Here is an 18,655-nt window from a genome sequence, read left to right on the forward strand (position 1 = left end):
CCTAAAGGAAGAAGGAAGGCTACTGAACAACAACAAAAAAATCAGTGAATGAAAACTCACATAACCATTCTTGACAGCTGCAATTACCTTTGGCCCGCAGCTGGTCATGAGATTGGCAGATACCAGCTGGGCAAAGTGTGCCCAGAGACATCCGGAGCAGCCAGACAGAAGGGCTCTGGAGCACCTCTGAAGCGTATCTGACAGCCCTGCTCTTCTGTGCCTGCTCAGCGACGAACATGGATCGTGACTTTGTGCCTTATCTTCCGTGGCCAATTAGGACAGCCTGGATGGCCCATGTAAAGCCATCTGTAAGAGGCAACTGATGGTTGGTGTAGACAGAGCAAACTCCTGGCTGGGCCGAGCTGGCTGCAGACTCTTCAGTGAGTTTTTGCTTCAGTTCTTTCCCATTACGTTCTAAGTCCTGCTTTATTTAACCTCTTAATAAGTAGTGGTAGGCATCACTGTGGTGAGCAAGGCCAGAATATGACGGGAAAATTTGATTTCTTGCTGAGAAACTTGCTTCGGCAGTAATTAGCCAACTTATGCCACTTTGCCTTTACAGAAGCTACTCTATAATCACATCTTTCATCTATGTGTATATTAGCCATAGACCAATTTCTGTGCTGTGTTATGAAGTCATCTAAACTAGCAAATATAACAGTGACATCCAATAAATAAATTTATTTCTGCAAATAATTCAAGTTCCATTGTAGAGGGAGTAAACATGTTGCTTTCCATATGACTAGAACTGTTGGCACTTCTGGAGGTCTTACAGAGACCAGTAAAGTCTCAAAAATGTGTAATTTAAGTTAGGTATATAAATGCCTTCATGAATCTGGAGTGAGCAATTTAATTTTAAATTATGCAAATCACCTGCTTAACTCTCAGCCATATTCACTTTTTGCTAACCAAAATATATATCTATACGTTGAGCATTGCAAGACAAAAGTTGGTTTTCATTCAAGACAACTGAAGACAAACAGGAGAATTTAGAGGCTGAGCTTCAGAGCTGAAGCTATTAAAAGGAATCAAGCCTTATCAGTGATCAAAGAAAGGAGTAAAAAGGAATCTGGAACAAATGCAGGCAAGAACAAACCTTAAAACCAGAAAGAGCATCTGAAGAAAGTTTCAGTTCCCAAGCAGGTTTGTGCTGTGGATACAAATCTGTAAGTGACAGACAGAGGAAGCCCAGAACCTGGGGCTTGCATTGCCCTGCATTGTTTGGGCATACAGAAGTCTGGTTATTATTTTCCAAAGCCGATTGTTTGGTTAGTTGGTTGTGTTTTTTTTAATAACATCTAATTTGTATTTACAGTCACTTCTCCTAGAAAATACCTCTGTGGTATTTTATTACAGACAGATTGAGAGAGAGAGAGAAAAGGATAGTCACTAAATTTGAGGCAAACAAGAGTCTTAGGTTTTCCTTATTAGTTCCCGCCTCCCCCCCAAGCCTAATCTAATTCTTTAACCAGCTTAGAATCGTTACATTTCATGCATTATTATTTCACAGTGGGTCTGGGTGACTGTCGTGATCTCACTGGAAAATAAATTATTTACCCAGTAATCCCCTGGCCTTCAATTGAGGAACTGTGCACCCGTGGGAATGCAGGACTCGGAGGGAGTCTGAGCTTGTGCTTTCAGTGGGGTATCACAACCTGCTTTCTCTCTCCTGCCATCTGAGATGTTGAGCTAGGAAGAGCTGGCATTTACATCTCCTCAGCAATAGATATGTCTTCTGTGCCTGGCATTGATAGCCCAATCCTGACACCATATTTATGTGATTTCTCAGGTACTTGGGTGTTTTTATTTTGTGCTATTTTTTCTTGGGTTTGTTGTTGATTGACAATTTTTATTCGGGTTTTGTTACTTTGTTTCTGCAGGGAGTTCCAGCTGGGACTGTATTTCACATTTAATGGCTGAAGGCTTGAAAAATCTCTGGTTTAACACAGAAAGAATGTAAAGAGCATTTAACCACAAGTCCTCTTGGAATAATTTTTCTGACTACAGTCTTCTTCTCTTCTTTCCATTTATCTGCAGGTCTCTCATGATTTTGCAATCAATTTCAATGAAGACAACCCAGAATGTGCAGGTAACATATTAGGACAGACGGCTGTATTTTTGCTGTGTGCAAAATGTGCTTGCATTTTTAATTGTATCCCCTGAGTATTATTCAAAGTGTTTTTTAAAGAAAGCAGCCACAATTTTCAAAACCCAACAGACTCCGAGCCAGCAGGCTTAGCTTTGGAAATCATAGAAAGTGCCACACATTAATTTCCTGAAAAATAGGTCCCTTTGAAAGTGCAACATGTTGGACATTCAGCACTTTTACTCCCAAATCAGTAGCATTTCTGAAAACTAGAGCTGCATCTCACAGAATCACAGAATGTTAGGGATTGGAAGGGACCTCAAAAGATCATCCAGTCCAATCCCCCTGCTGGAGCAGGAACACCTGGATGAAGTTACACAAGAATGTGTCCAGGCGGGTTTTGAATGTCTCCAGAGAAGGAGACTCCACAACCTCCCTGGGCAGCCTGTTCCAGTGCTCTGGCACCCTCACTGTGAAGAAGTTTCTTCTCATATATAGTCTCCTAGAGTCATTCCAGATCGTCAACTACAGCAGCGTCCCAGGTTGTGCATTTAAGAATGGCAGGACATGCAAAAGCAGGCTGTGCACCTCTGTGATCAAAGATTCCCTCAGATTAGAGCCAGTTCTTTGGCCAGACCTACAGCAACAGCAGCCTGCTGCAAGACAGACCAGTGATGTCCAACACCAAGGAGTGAGGGCAGCAGCTGAGGACTGCTGTGGTAGAAGGAAACATACTTTCCTGACAGTAAATACAGCAGGAGGTTGTTTTAACACTGCATAAAATATTTCTAGCATCATTCACTAATCCTTGGTAGTCAGGAGACAGATTCAAGTAGCAGGTCTTGCTGTATGTCTTGTATTTGTGAGGTCTGTAGTGACTGATTCTGTCTTGCTAGGATTTCCTGCCACAATTCACACATTTTGTAACAGGTAAAAATAACAGGACAATAATCTCTAAACAGTCAACAAGTAATACCAGACCAACACTTGTTTGAGAGTCTTGGTCAAATCATCATTACGATCCAAAATCCACAGGTTGTTATTCTTCTTTATCTTTCTGCTACCTGAAACTGGTGTTTCAGAATGCTTTTCCTGTTCAGTTTCCTAGCTGCTCCATTCAGCCCTTCTCAGGCTTGTTAGTGGCTTGCTTTCAGGCACAGTCAGTGGAATATGTTCAGGATAACAATTAGGATGCCAAGAAATGAAGTGAGGAAAAGAAGAAAGGATAAACAATTCAAAGGAAAGAGACATTAAAAGAATTCAGAGTTCATGCATCTTAAATGCAAGACCTCTGGTTTTGGTTCAGTGAGCATTCCTACTTTGCTGTTGCGCTTGGATTGCTGGACTGCCCCAGCTCCTGATGGTCATATGCTTGAAATGTAATTGGGCATAAGTCCTACAACTGCTTGATGTGTTCACACAGCTTTTCACATTGCTTTTAAGGAGTTAAGAGAAGCAGAAATTATGTGTATGCATCTAGATGTGCCTGTAAGCTTGTGTGCCAGCCTGAAGTTGAAATTTTAGGCCCACTGAGGCTGTGGGAATGAGGTGGCGAAGCAAAACTGACCTCAGAATTTTTCATGGACCATTGTATTTGAAAATGTGTTAACTTCTCTGCTTCTGAACAAAGACACATTGGCATCTACACAGGACCTGATCTGTTTAAAACAGCTCAGTTAACAATGGTCGGCATTAGGTGATAACATATTTATCCACATAGTGTTCAAATACAGCTTTGTTTCCCAGTCTAAATGCAGGACATTTTAGACCTTCTGTGTACCTCAGAAAAAAGCCCTAGCAGTCCATGCAAAGAACACTTTTTTAATCCATCCCCCGCCTTTGCTACCTTTTTTGAGTCCAAGGCTAATTCTTTTATCACACTGACATTGTTATATAATGATTTGTATTGATTGACTAGTACTTGAAAAGACTGACACATCTATATAGTGCCAGCAGCAGGTCAGAGGCTGAACAGACAAACCCTTTGCAAATAAAGAACTTATTATCCAGACCATACTATGTGTGCAAAATAAAATGTAACAATGGCAATGAAAGCAGGTTAAAAACAGTTTTAAAAAAAATAAAAACAAAGGAAGTACCTGCTGTATGATCATTACTTTGGCTTATGTCACTTGATATTTGTTATGTAATTAAACTTTATTTGGTTCTTTGCATAAGACTTGGTTATCTGATAGGTTAACTCATCACCTAAAAGGAGTTTTAGGGCTAAGAAGGCATAAAAAGGTGGTTGCAGCACAAAAGAAGGGAAGTTCACACATGCATCTATGAGATATAAAAAGCACTTCTTTGTCCTAAATGATACCATTTAAAACAATATCCATCTGGATGAAAGCAAGAAAAGGAGACAGATCAGAAAACGTGTTGTTTAATCATCTGCTGCAGCTCGCTCATCACCTGCCTGTCAAGGATGCTTGATTAGTTCCTACTGCCAGTTGTTGTATGATGTTTTCTAGATGCTCTCACTGTATTAGGTGACACAGAGGGCAGTAACACCAGCGTGTAATGTGGAGAGAGGATGCAAGAGTGAGAGAGATGAAGTGTTTAGTGACCACACTACTTTTCCTTTGCAATATTTAGCATACTTGCCAGAAAACAAAGGAAAATTGCTGAAGAGTATCTTGCTTTAAACCAAGAAACAGAGGTTTTTATAAAAAAGTATATGTCGGATTTGCTTTTCAGGGATGAAATCCCTTTCTTTGTAGAAGCAGTGAGCTTTTGCTGGCACAAGGTAGTGTGACATATCACTCTACATTGCATAAGGACTGTGTAGAGATATGAAGATCACTGGAATACATAAAATACAGATATTCTCACCCTTCCTCCCTTATTGCCATTTCCATTGTGGAAAATTTTAGTATTTATAGCCTTATATTTCCTATATTTGTAGTATAGTGTATTTATAATCTTATACTTAGTACTCAGTCTTCATTGTCTGAGTAAGAAAGTAGCAACCTCTAATCTGAATGAATGCTTCTATACCTGCATGCATTTTCCATGCATCTTAAACCCATATATACATGCATACACTGTATTTCCTCGGAGCTATTGGAAGTAGATTCCAATTAAAAATGTAGAGTTGAATTGTGAAGAAAAATGCACATTGGCTCTCCCTAAAATAAAAGAAGTCCAAGAAAAGTAAGCTACAAAGTAAGCTACTCACGTATCCTGTTGGATTTGGATATATAAGGACAGAAGATATTTCTAAAAGATATTATCTGAAATAGCGAACAAGAAATTACGTTTCTATAACATATTTCTTTCTGAGATGAAAGCAACTTTCTGACATGAACCATGCTAAATCTGTGTGGAATGCAGGGAGTAAGGTTTATCTTGTAATATTTGAATGTATAAGAAAAAAACTAGTGTATCTTGTCATCATCTTAATGAAGATTTATGAGGCCTTCATGCAAGATCAGTAAGTATATGTAATGAAATCCTTAGCAGGTTTAAAATTGGGAGTTAACAAAAGGCCACTTTTGCAATACATAATTTAGTCACCGGAATTACCAAGGGAAATTTTGTAACATTCCTTTACATTTTAGTCAATCATAGCTCTAATTGGAGCATGTTCTTTTGCCTGTGAGTGCTGCAATGGAAAAATATGTATGTAACTATCTGTAAATAGAGAAGACTGCATTCTCCACGATTTTTTTCACAGGAGGTTCAGGTGTATTGTTGTAAAGCAATTATAACTCCCTGTAATTTGGGAGTAAGGGGTCTGCACCCATGTATCCTGTAAACATGGTTGAGTAAAATCTCATGAATCAGTCTCAGTGCAAACTGAAACTGGCTTAGGATCTTATTGAAGTAATTTCATTTTTCAGCATCCTTTACAAAGCTCTTCAGTCTATCACTTTCTTTCCAACTTTAGACCTCTAATCCTTCAGGTCTGGTAAGCTGGGAATTCTGAATGCAGAGGCTAACGTGCATCACTTCAAGAAATCCTTCTTCTCAATGACTGAAAACACCAATTTCTATTCTGTGGTCTGTCAAGTGTGTCAGCAGAAGTCTGTTCTCCCTGGTCTGGCTATATATCCTCAAATGAAGAAGCCAAAAATAGCTAGTTCTCCATCAAAACTTCTTGCTCATTTTTCTGTAGACTGCAAAGCATCCTGCTGTTTCTTCCAAGATTTCACAGTTTTTGGTCACAGGCAAATTCAACCTGTGAGCAATTATGCAAATTCACCCTGAAAAATTATTTTCTTAGCACAGGGGAGTCAGGTATTTGAAAAGATGTTTGAATTCTTTGACAGCTCCAGGCTGTAAGTACAAAGGGCAAATATGTTGGCAACTACCATGATAAACAGAAATAAATATTTATCTGAAGAGGAGGAGAGAGAAGTGTTAAAGTGTTTTTAATTTGTGTCTGCTCTTCTAGTATGAATCTTAGTTGGTGATCAGGAAGTGATCACTTACACCTTGACCTGAGAAGGATGGAAGCTATTGCATTGCAAGCTGATACCTGGAAAATAGACATTAAAAACTGCTGGAAAGAAGAAGCATGGTATAATGGAATATGTATTATAAACTGGATTCCACACAGCTAGAGACAACTTCTCAGAAATTATCTGAAGTTGTTTGTCCTTTCTAATCATGTCATATTTTGAATTTATGCATTAAGACCCTGCCTTTTATTTACACTTTAAACAAGCATGATATTGGTGATGTGTTCCACATTTACTTGCCTTTTGTGTGGCTTTTCATGCCAGGAATACAAGGTGTTGTGGAGGCCTATCAGAGCTGCCTTCCCAAGCTGCAGCTGTACGGGCCCACAAACATTGCTCCCATCATCCAGAAGGTGGCAAAATCAGCATCCGAGGAGACCAACACCAAGGAGGCCTCGGTAAGGGCATAATGCTGTGGTTGGCTTTTCTCTTGTCTTATGATGGGTCTCTTGCAGGTTATCAGAAAAGACCTTTTCGTGTATGTGGCTCATACCTTCACAGTTCTCACTAACTGCCTTCACAGAAGGCATCCTGAGTCCATGTCCACTGGAGCAGTGTATCTAGCCTTGATAGTTTTGATAGTCACAACTTTAAACTCTTCCTCCACTGTTCTGTTTCCTGCTTTTAGAGCTGTTGAAAACTACAGTGATAGCATTTTCAATTTGCTGTTACTGATAGGGAGTATTGTGTGCCTTATAGAAATCAGGAGACAAGTCTGTTAGCCTGCATCTGATACAAACCCCATGACAGATTATTGGCCTAAAAGGCTTAAGCATAGATGGTGACTTAAATGTGCATCTTTGAAATGAATTAAGCTTATTTTTATCCTGCCTGCCAGACAGAATGTGAGAAAGAAAGAATGAGAGAATTGGAGAAAGTATGTGACTGAGTAGGTCTGCAACATTTACAAGAGCAGTGCTGTGGGAGTCAAGGATGTGAGAGAGGACTTGTATACTGCAGCAAGAAAAATGCCTGTGTATAGGAACAGAATAGAACTGTGTGTTGGCATGCATCTCATCACCAGGTCTGGAGCTTTCACTGAGCTTTCCTCATGTGCTGAGCCTTTTTTAAAATCCTATTAAGGCAGCTGTTCCAAGACATTTCTGTTCATGAGTCTGGGGTTGTGATTGTCACTCTGTTGCTGTTTCCAGGATCTTGATACTATTTAGGGTGCCAGTCCTGAAACAGGGAATTGGTATGTTTGAATTTCCATACCCACCTAATCCTGAGATGGCTCACTCTGTTCCTAGTGCTGCCTCTGAACTAGTATGTCATATTGAATAAGCTACTTCATTCTTCTAAATCTAAGCTTCCCCTCTTTCTGTTTGAAAAACAAATTAATTTATAATATGAGTCTCCAAGACAGAGTTTTCTCTCTGCATGTTTTGTTTTATTCATGGCAGGAAGTGATGAACAGAACTCTGTGTGAGTTTATATTGCTATGTATACATAAACTTTAATGATGTTTTGTGTGTTGGTATTGCTCATGCAGAGTGACCAAATTTTATGAGCTGTTCGTTTTCCTATTAATGCACATTGGTTAAATGACTCCAGCTGCCTAACAATTCATAGAGGATCCAAGTGAGAGTCACTCTTCCTCATTACCAAGCAAAGAAGTCATAGCCCATGATCCCAGTCCAGTGAGCTTTGGAGTTTTTGCAAAGATGACAAGCGCGCAAAATTGCTTGTTCTCTGTTACCGAATGAGAAAAAGTCTCTTCAAGGCTCTGTATGAAGTGTTCGAAAATGGACATACTCCTCCCTGCAAATGCCCTTGCTCGCCCCAGGGACCCCATTACTCTGCAGAATGTAGCAGACCTGCCATGGCATGGAGTTTCTCCCACAGGCACTAGTGGGTCACCCTCCAGTTTGCAGACGGCTGCACCCATCCCACTTGCCTGTTAGCGAAGCTCCTCTGCAAAGTGCTGTCATAACCTCCCTGACAGCTCTGCTACAGGCTTGTAACGCTTCAATACCCCATTCCTCCCGGCCTCCCACTGGTTCCCAAAGGGGAAAAAAATGTAATCGGAAACTGTCAGCAGAAGTGATTGTGCAGCAGATGGAAAATAGGGCTAGTGAGGATCTCAGGACTATTACAGACTTCCCAGCCGAAGTCCTGAGTCTCCCAACCCTGGCAGCTAGAAACTCCCTTTTCTACACTGTGCATCCCTTAGCTCCCTCCAGCTCCTGAAATTATCTGAACTAGAGCTAAACTACAGAGGAGGAAAAAATAGTAGCTGACGAGGTTTGGATGGGAAACACAACCTTTGAGCAATTATAAAGGCTCTTTTATATTTACAAAAGTCCATGAATGAGTTACCAGAAACACTTTTATACCGGAAAAGAGCAAGCAGCTTTGGAAGATTAACTAATGATTTAATTTTTGCTTCTTGTCCAACAACTTCAGCAATACTTCATCTTGCTGATTCTGACGGATGGCGTCATCACAGACATGGCTGACACCAGAGAGGCCATTGTCCATGCCTCTCACCTTCCCATGTCAGTCATCATCGTCGGGGTGGGGAACGCCGATTTTAGCGACATGCAGATGCTGGATGGCGATGACGGGATCCTGAGGTCTCCCAAGGGCGAGCCTGTGCTTCGAGACATTGTCCAGTTTGTGCCATTTAGGAACTTCAAACATGTAAGCTGACTTTTCCATCCATTCCACAGAAGGGTGAATGTCTATGATGTATGTATGTGAATGGTCCCTGGGGCTGGGCCTACCTTTTGAATGGACATGAAGTGTGTAGTAAGGCCATGGCATTATTGTGTCAGAAATGGAGAAAAAGAAGGAATGCAGAATGAAATGTGCTCCATTAGTGAGATGGTGAGGGTGTGGAGGAAGAATCCATGTGCTTCTCGTGGTGCCAGTCCTTACTTCGGCTTCCTCCCTGATTTTAGTTTGGTTGCTCTCCCTGACTTGTGTTTCCTGGTGTCACGTTTTCATTCTCTTTGCATCTGTTCTCTTATGACTACTGTATTCTCCTTTCTGTCCCTCCCTTTCCACAGGCAGCTGAAATAGCTGTGGATTTGTATTCCCAGTGTTCCCCAGGAGGTTGTTTCCTTATTGAAATTTATATCCCTAAATGCTCAAAGGAAGGACTATCCACCCACAGCATCCTGGTTGCCTGCAAACCCTTTCCCCAAATTCTGCACAAGAACACAACCAAGAAAATCATGTTACTAAGAGCTTCCATGTGCCCTCAGCCAGCTGTTCCCATCTGAGCCCAGCGTGGTGTAGGAGACACTCTGCAGGAGAGGAAGGGACAAACCCAGCACTAACTTGCCACATTTGAAATAATGCCTTGGCATTTTTCTCCTTGGTCTCCAGCCCTACATTGCAGCATCTATGCCAGGGACTTTTTCAGCAGCTGGGTGGAGACAGCATTCACCCACAGAAGGAGCTTTCCCACACACAGCTGGGTTTTTCAGAGCCCTTTTCCTCCATGTAGAGGCAAGGAATGGCCATTGTGCTCCTCTGCAATGCTGATCACATCTCTTTCCCTCTGTTTTTCCATATTTCTCTCCCTTCCTTATCCTCATTCCTTCTGTTACATTTAAGAGGTTCTCCAGACTGTTTTTTTTTCTCACCTCAGTGTCTAGGAAGGATATCCTTGGTATTTGATTTGAAAATTTCTTTACCTCACAGTGTAACTGACTCATTTTCCTCAAGTGATTGCCCTTTCCAATCTGCTCCCATATGCCAGTGATCCTTCGATCTGGATATGTCACACAGAAGTTTTCAACTCTGAGTTGGTTTTGCTCTGCATATGGATTTGCAGTGTATACATTTCTTTAGTTTTTCTAGGCTATTTGTTACTATGGGGCATTTTTTTTCTGTTTGCTGTTTCCAAAATACCTTCATTTTATTTTCCTCTTCTCAAGAGTTGTTATTTTTTGTCACTTCAAAACACAATTTTGCTGTATTTGTCTTAGATCTAGATGCACTTCCTACTCTCACAAATTCTACTGAGAAGAGAAACAAACTTGTTTCTCTTTACTCGCTACCTTTATGTAAAGAATGGATCCTCATAGGAGGTATAAGTCACCTTGTGATCTTAATTTGGTGACACCATGCCAAATGGCTGCAGATTTGCCACAGAACTGTAGATACATATATTTCTATGCTGACAGTGCCACTCAGTCACTTATCTGCTGGAAAAAAGTATGAGCCCAACCTACTCATAGCTTGTGATTCTCCTTCATCAGAAAATCACAAGTGCATAGTTCTGCACTGTAGTCTATTGTAAAAGTGTCGAGAGGCAAGTTATTTATGGGCTAGTGCTAGACCTACTTTCAATTAGCTGAAAACATGTTTCTGCAAGAAACTGGCAAAACCAGCTGCATTTGTTATTTTTAGTTTCATTTGGTGATTTTATAACAAAGTTGAAATTGTCTTTGATTGAATAGATTAACACTGACAGTTGCAGTTCTGGGCACTGAATATATTGTGTCTCTGGTGTTAACTTGTGAGTCTATGTGTGATTTTAATTGCTAGCATTGGTCAAATGACATGCATATATTTTTAGCTGGTTTAGATTAACTTCCCCGGTACTGGGAGAGGATAGTAATCTTAAAAAATATATTGCTCTTATTAAATAGTGATATTTTTCTCCCCTTTCTCTCAGTAGCAGAGATAATACCGATATAAAGATAGATAATTATTTGCTATATCAGAAAAGTCAATATATCTTACACAACTTGATATTTAGTCTGTTTATTGTGATCTTTCAGCATTTCAACAAATGTCAGTGTAATGGATGAGTGCCTATAACAATAGCCACTTCTGGCTGAATTTCTTTACTGTCATATCCCAAATAATCTCTCTGTCTGAACAAAGTGACATTCACAGCTATCTTGCTTACTTATCCTTAGCACAAACAAAAGACCATGCCTTTTGCATCAACTAGTGAAATAATTTTTCATGGGAGAAATGAGTGTGATGTCTTGATTCAAACCTATTTTTCCCCACAGAGAAATGCGGATTTAACACATTTGGGAGATTTTTGTCAGATCAGTTCTGATCAAACACAAGAATTATCATAAATCAGCATATTATATTTGACAGCTTTAAGGAAAAGATGTATTTAGTTAAAAATCACATCTTTTTTGTGAATGTACCTTGTGTTTAGTTTTGATATTTAGGCTGTTGAATGATTAAGTAGGAAAGAAAAAAATGAAGGATCCTTTCAGAAAGACTACTAATCAGGTTGTATAAGGTTTATAGGTTTTTCTCATAAATCAAGTATTTATTTATACCTAAATCCATATTACCTCTACTACTGATGGAAGGAGGGAAGAACATGTTATTTGTGAGCAATTATTTTGCATTTTGCTGGAACGGTAAAATAAAATTCATTTGGAGTCAACCCAAACAATATTTTTTTTCATTACTTCAATTCTCAGGTCAGCCTGGAACTGAAAATCTCATATCTACCCAAAGAGATCAAAAATAATCCAACCGAAAGCTGCCCCTGTGAGAAAATTGAAAAGAGGGAGAAGCAAGCTGTAAAAATAACCTATGGAGTGAATACCTTTTATTTTATAAGTTTGACTTTCAGAGAAGGTTCTGATCCTGCACAGCACTCATACAGGCATTTAACACATTTCAATTCTCATACAGGCATTTAACACATTTCGATTAATTGCCATTATTCACATACCTAAAACCTACTCCCACTTCAATGTTTTACTGGCTCAAGACCCAATGTAGACAGAAAGCTTTATTATAGGGGCTTAATCTCATAACGTATGTAGTGTTTCAGGAGTACTTCAGTAAAGCATCTTACCTTTTTGACTCTCTTTTTAAAGAATATCTTTGAAGCTTTTAAAATAACAACAATAATAGTAATTGTACTGATTCTTGGAAAATCCAGTAGTTGCAGAGGCTTGATAAAATCAAGGTAAACATTACTGCTTAAAAAATGTCCCATTGTTTAGTGTGTGACACGTACAATTCACTACAGGGGAACATAACAAAGGGAAAATATTTTCCCTGAACCCAAGTGAATTTCTTCTCTCTATAATTATCACCACCCCAGCAATGTGAGTGTCCTTCACCTGAAACTGCAGAACAGTGTTGCTCACGATCTCTGAAATGTAGTTGAAGAAAATTACCTGTCTCAATCCACTTGCAGTCATATTTTAAGAGGTGAAATTCTTTGCCTTTAGGATGCATGATGTGTTTACTGTGCACAAATCTGATGGCACAGGTATAATAGATTGTATTCAACTCTGCATTGTATTTAATCATAAAGGCTAACAACTGTGACTTAATAACACATATATCACAAGTGAGTGTGGAAAGCACAGCTCTTAAGTACTGCAAGCAGCAATATTTGGCATTATGCATTGTAATTAAAGATTAAGCATGGTGAAGTTATAGAACCGAATCAGCAGTCATTTGTAATATACACCAATTATATTCACAGGGCACTATTTTCCTGCTGCTGGCTGATCTGATTGTTATGTATTAGCCATTGGTTGAGCACTGTTCATCTTAAGGTGTTTATTGCTTGGATGGTCTTCAAGCACAGCAGTTTAACAGTGGAGAAGAAAACATTACAGTAAAACATTAATGTACCATCTGTGTTAAAAAGCCAGTGACGGTAACCCTGACAGAGCACTGCTAAACTAGGGCTGGTTTTTAGCTCAGAATTTACTAATTCTTACTTATACAAATCATAGAATCATAGAACAGTTTGGGTTGGAAGGGACCTTTAAAGTTCATCTAGTCCAAATTCCTACAATGAGCAGAGACATCTTCAACTACATCAGGTTGCTCAGAGCTACATCCAGCCTGACTTTGAATGTCTCCAGGACCAACAGACATCACCGGTATGATGAAACTCTAAAAAGCAACACTTGTCCATGTTCAGACTGAAGACAGCTACCCCAGGACAACTGTGTGGAGCTACATGTAGCCTGTGGGCCCAGTAAATGTGTTAGCTCAAACCTCACTGAAACGTTTTTTACTTCACATGCATGCTGGGCGAGGGACACGTAGCTCCGTTGACTCCTCAAGTGGTGGTGATTCAGCCACGCATCTGGCCCTGACAGAGTCTGTTCTGAAGGGCTGACCCAGCATTTGGGAAGAATGGATGTGGCATCAGAAAAGAGAAGTGGTGACGGGAGGATGATGCAGAGAGATGAGCGTTGGCCCAGTGTTCAGACTTGTGGACTACTACACCACCCCTCTAGGCAACCTCTTCCAGTGTTTCACCACCTGCATTGTAAAACTTTTCTGCTAATGTCTAGCCTGAATCTTCCCTCCTTTAGTTTAAAACCATTACCCCTTGTCTTATCGTAACCGGCCCTTCTAAAAAGTATGTCCCCATCTTTCTCACAGGCCCCTTTTAAGTACTGAAAGGCCGCAATAAAGTCTCCCCAGAGCCTTCTCTTCTCCAGGCTGAACAACCTCAACTCTCTCAGCCTGTCCTCAGAGGAGAGGTGTTCCAGCCCTTGGATCATCTTGGTGGCCTCCTCTGGCCCCTCTCCAACAGGTCCATGTCTTTCCTGTATTGAGGGCTCCAGAGCTGGATGCAGGACTCCAGGTGGGGTCTCACCAGAACAGAGTATAAGGGCAGAATCACCTCCCTCGACCTGCCTGTCACGCTTCATGTGATGCAGCCAAAGATACAATTGGCCTTCTGGGCTGCAAGCACACATTGCCAGCTCATGTCCAGTCTTTCATCCACCAGTACCCCCAAGTCCTTCTCCACAGGGCTGCTCTCAATCCTTTCATCCCCTAGCCTGTGTTGATACTGGGAGTTGCACTGACCCAGGTGCAGGACCTTGCACTTGGCTTTGTTGAACCTCATAAGGTTCTCATGGGCCCACTTCTCAAGCTTGTCCAGGTCCCTCTGGATGGCATCGCATCCCTCACACATGTCAACTGCACCACTCAGCTTGGTGTCATCTGCAGACTTGGTGAGGGTGCACTCAATCCCACTGTCTGTGTCACTGATGATGTTAAACAGTGCTGATCCCAGTACAGGATGCTGAAGGACACCACTTGTCTCTGGTGTCCATTCAGACATTGTGCCATTGACCACTACTCTCTGGGTGCAACCATCCAGCCAGTTCCTCATCCACTGAACAGTCCATCCATCAAATCCATACCTTTCCAATTCAGAGAGAAGGATGTGGTGAGGGACTGTGTCAAAGGCTTTACAGAAGTCCAGATAGACGACATCTGTAGCCCTTCCTTTGTCCACTGATGTAGTTACTCCATCACAGAAGGCCACTAGATTGGTCAGGTAGGACTTGCCGTTGGTGAAGCCGTGCTGGGTGTGTCAAATCACCTCCCTGTCCTCCATGTGCCTTAGCATAGCTTCTAGGAGGGTCTGTTCCATGATCTCTCCAGGCAGAGAGGTGATACTGACAGGTCGGTAGTTGCCAGGTCTTTGCATCCCTTGCCAAGTTCAGCTCCAGCTGCACCTTGGCCTTCCTGAGGCCATCTCTGCACAACCAGGCAGTGTTCCAATACTGTTCCCAGGATACCTTTCCCTGCTTCCACTGCCTGTGCATTTCCTTCTTGCCCTTTAGTTTGACCAGCAGGTCTCAACTCAACTCGTGTCAGCCTCTTGCCCTCCTTATCCGATTTCTTACACCTGGGGATGGAGAGCTCTTGTGCTCAATGGAAAGCATCCTTAAAGATCTGCCGGCTCTGTTCTGCCCCCTTGTCCCTTAGGGCAGTTTCTCAGAGGTTCCTGTTGACTAACTCCTTGAAGAGCTGCAAGTTGACTTCTGCACCAGCTGGTCTAGAAGTTAGAGTGCTTTACCACCACAAAAGTACATAAGGTACAAATAGCCTGAATCGTCATGCAGGAAATCACCCCTAACCGTGTTTTTGGGATGCTCCCTGCTAGAAAGAGCCCCAGGACCAACAGACATCACCAGTACGATGAAACTCTAAAAAGCAACACTTGTCTATGTTCAGATTGAAGACAGCTACCCCAGGACAACTGTGTGGAGCAACATGTAGCCTGTGAGCCTGTTGGCACAGTAAATGCGTTAGCTCAAACCTCACTGAAACGCTTTTTACTTCACATGCATGCTGGACAAGGAACACGTAGCTCCGTTGACTCCTCAAGTGGTGGTGATTCAGCCGCGCATCTGGCCCTGACAGAGTCTGTTCTGAAGGGCTGACCCAGCATTTGGGAAGAATGGATGTGGCATCAGAAAAGAGAAGTGGTGACGGGAGGATGATGCAGAGAGATGAGCGTTGGCCCGGTGTTCAGACTTGTGGACTACACGTGATCCACAGAAGCTGGTGGCAGGTGCTCCTGCCTAGCATTTTTAAAGATAGGGCAGAGTGAAGTTTCCTGATTGCTGTGGCTTGTGTGTGCAGCCATGGCCTCAGGAGTCTTTCCCCACATCCTGTTTTTACCCTTTATGTAGGTTTATATTTTTGGTAAGATGACACAGAGGCAGTCTAAGGTACATGTAGCTTTGGTACACTGGGAAAGAGATTAAAAAAACAGTAATTCTCAATAGCAATGCAGAAATTGGCCATTTGTCTGACTCCAAGAGGTATTTTCTGCTGATTTCAGTGAAAACGGGCTTAGGCAAGAATGGGGCAACTGTGGAAAATTATGCATTTCACTTTGAGGGATTAAAAGAAATGGGTTCTGTTACTGTGAAACACCTGAGAACAGTTGCTGTGCTGTCGAAGTATGGGCTCTGCTTTGCCAGTTTGTTCATGCAGAAATGTTCCAGGCTTTTTTGCCTGCACAAATATTTTGGTATAAATGTCACAGTAGAGAAATAGCAGTTCATTTTATTCATTACTAATCACATACATGACTCAAAATACAAAAATACAATAAATAGTTTTGTTTCTGGTTTTCCTAGTATTGTCTTTGTAGTATTGTAACATTTGATACTGGAATTTATAATAGCCCAGAGGTTTTCTGCAACCCTAGATTAGCTTGCCTATGAATAGTTTACAGAATCATAGAACCATTTATCACTTATTTACCATTTACCATTTATTTACATCCTATGTAAGCCTATTTTTAAGACTCTCGAAGTATAAGGACCCCACCCCATGAAATACAGTACACCAATAAACAGCCAATACAACTACTTTCTGACATGGTAGTTGTGAAACCTCACTGACAATATAACAGACAATGAGGAGGGAACTGTTCATTAATGTGGGAAAAAGTACTTGATGTGCAGAAGAAATGTGACCCAGTCACTGGTTGAGTACCCGTGCATCTTCTGAGCTGCAGTGCATGATCCGCGTGTATCTGTATCTGGAGATAAACACAAGTTTAAGCTTCTCAACCTGACATTTAAGCATTTGCATTTTTACTTTATTTTTGTGGTGGGCTCAGAGGGCAGATGGTTGGGCAGCCTGGCTCCAAGGGGCTTGGAATCAGCTCTACCCAAATACTTAGAAACAAGGAAATCCAAAAAATGGGGCAAGAGGCTGCTATTGGGGTGCTTGGGAGAAACAGGAATTGGGTTTCCTCACTGCCAAATTCAGGGGCTGAGGAAAATCCCTGCAGCACATGCAGGTGACAGTTGCCCACAAAACATACACAGGTTAACATACACTGCTTAAAATGAAGCAGCAAGGGTGTGCTATGGGTAGAGGGCACGGTGTCTCACAGCACGTAGGGGCAGCCCTCCTCCTCACCTGGGGAGAGGGCCAGTGGCCATCTCTCTATCCATCTACATTTCAGGCTCATCAGTTCTTAAGTCTGATTAACACCCACCATTTATACATTGCAGGATGAGCTTTAAAGCTTCCACAAAGCCTAGGACTGAAGCTTTCGCATGACCATGGTTTAATTCCAATGAAAACAAAATATTTTTTATTGAATTAAAATCTTCCCCTGCCCTTAGAATACCATGCAAGCTCCTGAAATGCAGAATGGTGATGAAGGCTTCTCTTTTACAGTGATGTCCATTCATGTTCAACTCGAAGCTCTGCAGGGTTCCTCACTGAGTACTGATGAATGAATTCTTTGCAGCCCTTTTTATTTTGGTATTCTGCTCTCCCAGTGTGCGGGGAAGTTAAAATATCCCAAACAGACCTGAAAAACATGCAGACCACTTTTGGCTTTAGTGTACTGTCAGGCAGCTACAGCTGCCTGCCCAAACTCCCTCATCAAATGAGTTTCTAGAACTAGTGCCAGTCACTTTGAATCTTTTTTTGCCTTCCATTTCTGTACCTTAATTCCCACCTTGACCTCATGGTACCAATACCTCTAAAACCCATAGCACTTTTAGCAGAGAGACAGGTTAACCCTTGTGTTTTCTACCATTTCCTGCAGGCATCCCCAGCTGCTCTAGCAAAAAGCGTTTTGGCTGAAGTTCCAAACCAAGTCGTGGACTATTACAATGGCAAAGGGATAAAACCAAAATGTATGTCAGAGTACGAGTCTTCCAGGACACTAGCTCCATGAACCCGCCTGCACTCTTTTACAAAATTAAAAAAAAGAAAAATGCTACTGTCTACAACTACTGTACTTAAAAATGAAACAAAAAATAGCACGTTTTGGTGATTTTTAACTACAATAACCTTTTTTTTTTGCATGTGTAGCCTGAAGGCTTAAATCTGTTAAGCGGTTGTATTGTTGAAAACTTTTTATGAGAAAAAAATCCAGAAAAAAAAAAAGTGAACTCTTTACATTACAGCATGTCGCCTTGAAATAAGAAGTTATCTGTATCTGTTTTTTATACAGGTTTGTTGAAATTTTGCTAAATTTCTTATCTTTACACTGTAAAGCATTTTGAAATATTTATTGAGGGTGGATAGCCAAAATGTCTTTGGTTGAATCTGCTATGAACTGAGAGATTTTTCAAAATGGCAGATGCATGAACTGTATTTTGCATGTTTAAAATAAAAACAACACAGTTTTGCAGTTGTTGTCTTTATTTCTCTCTCTGCCACAAGCCTGCCTGCTTTCAACTTCCATATTCTAAGAAAAGGGGAATAAAGTGTTTCAAGAGATACCTGGCCTGAAGCATGGGCACTTCTAACATTAGCGCCTTATGACATGGGCATGCGAACATGCCCACTCAGTCTGTGGCCTGAGTAGCAATTTTTCAAAAGCCTGACACATCCAGCTGTTATGAAGGGCTCG

General features: G+C 41.2%; 1 protein-coding gene across 1 annotated transcript in view; it reads left to right on the forward strand.

Moving 5' to 3' along the window:
• The window catches only part of CPNE4 (copine 4), a 280,894-nt gene extending 262,518 nt beyond the window's left edge, over positions 1–18,376 (forward strand). Inside the window, exons 13-16 of the mRNA XM_082044514.1 lie at positions 2,038–2,089; positions 6,817–6,950; positions 8,959–9,195; positions 17,843–18,376. Coding sequence (XP_081900640.1) covers positions 2,038–2,089; positions 6,817–6,950; positions 8,959–9,195; positions 17,843–17,974 — 555 coding nt within the window. The 3' untranslated portion in view covers positions 17,975–18,376. The remainder of the gene's footprint in view (positions 1–2,037; positions 2,090–6,816; positions 6,951–8,958; positions 9,196–17,842) is intronic.
• Positions 18,377–18,655: the final 279 nt, after the last annotated feature.

This window comes from Streptopelia decaocto, assembly GCF_964273445.1.
Source record: "Streptopelia decaocto genome assembly, chromosome: 2".
In the NCBI taxonomy this organism is placed as follows: Eukaryota; Metazoa; Chordata; class Aves; order Columbiformes; family Columbidae; genus Streptopelia; species Streptopelia decaocto.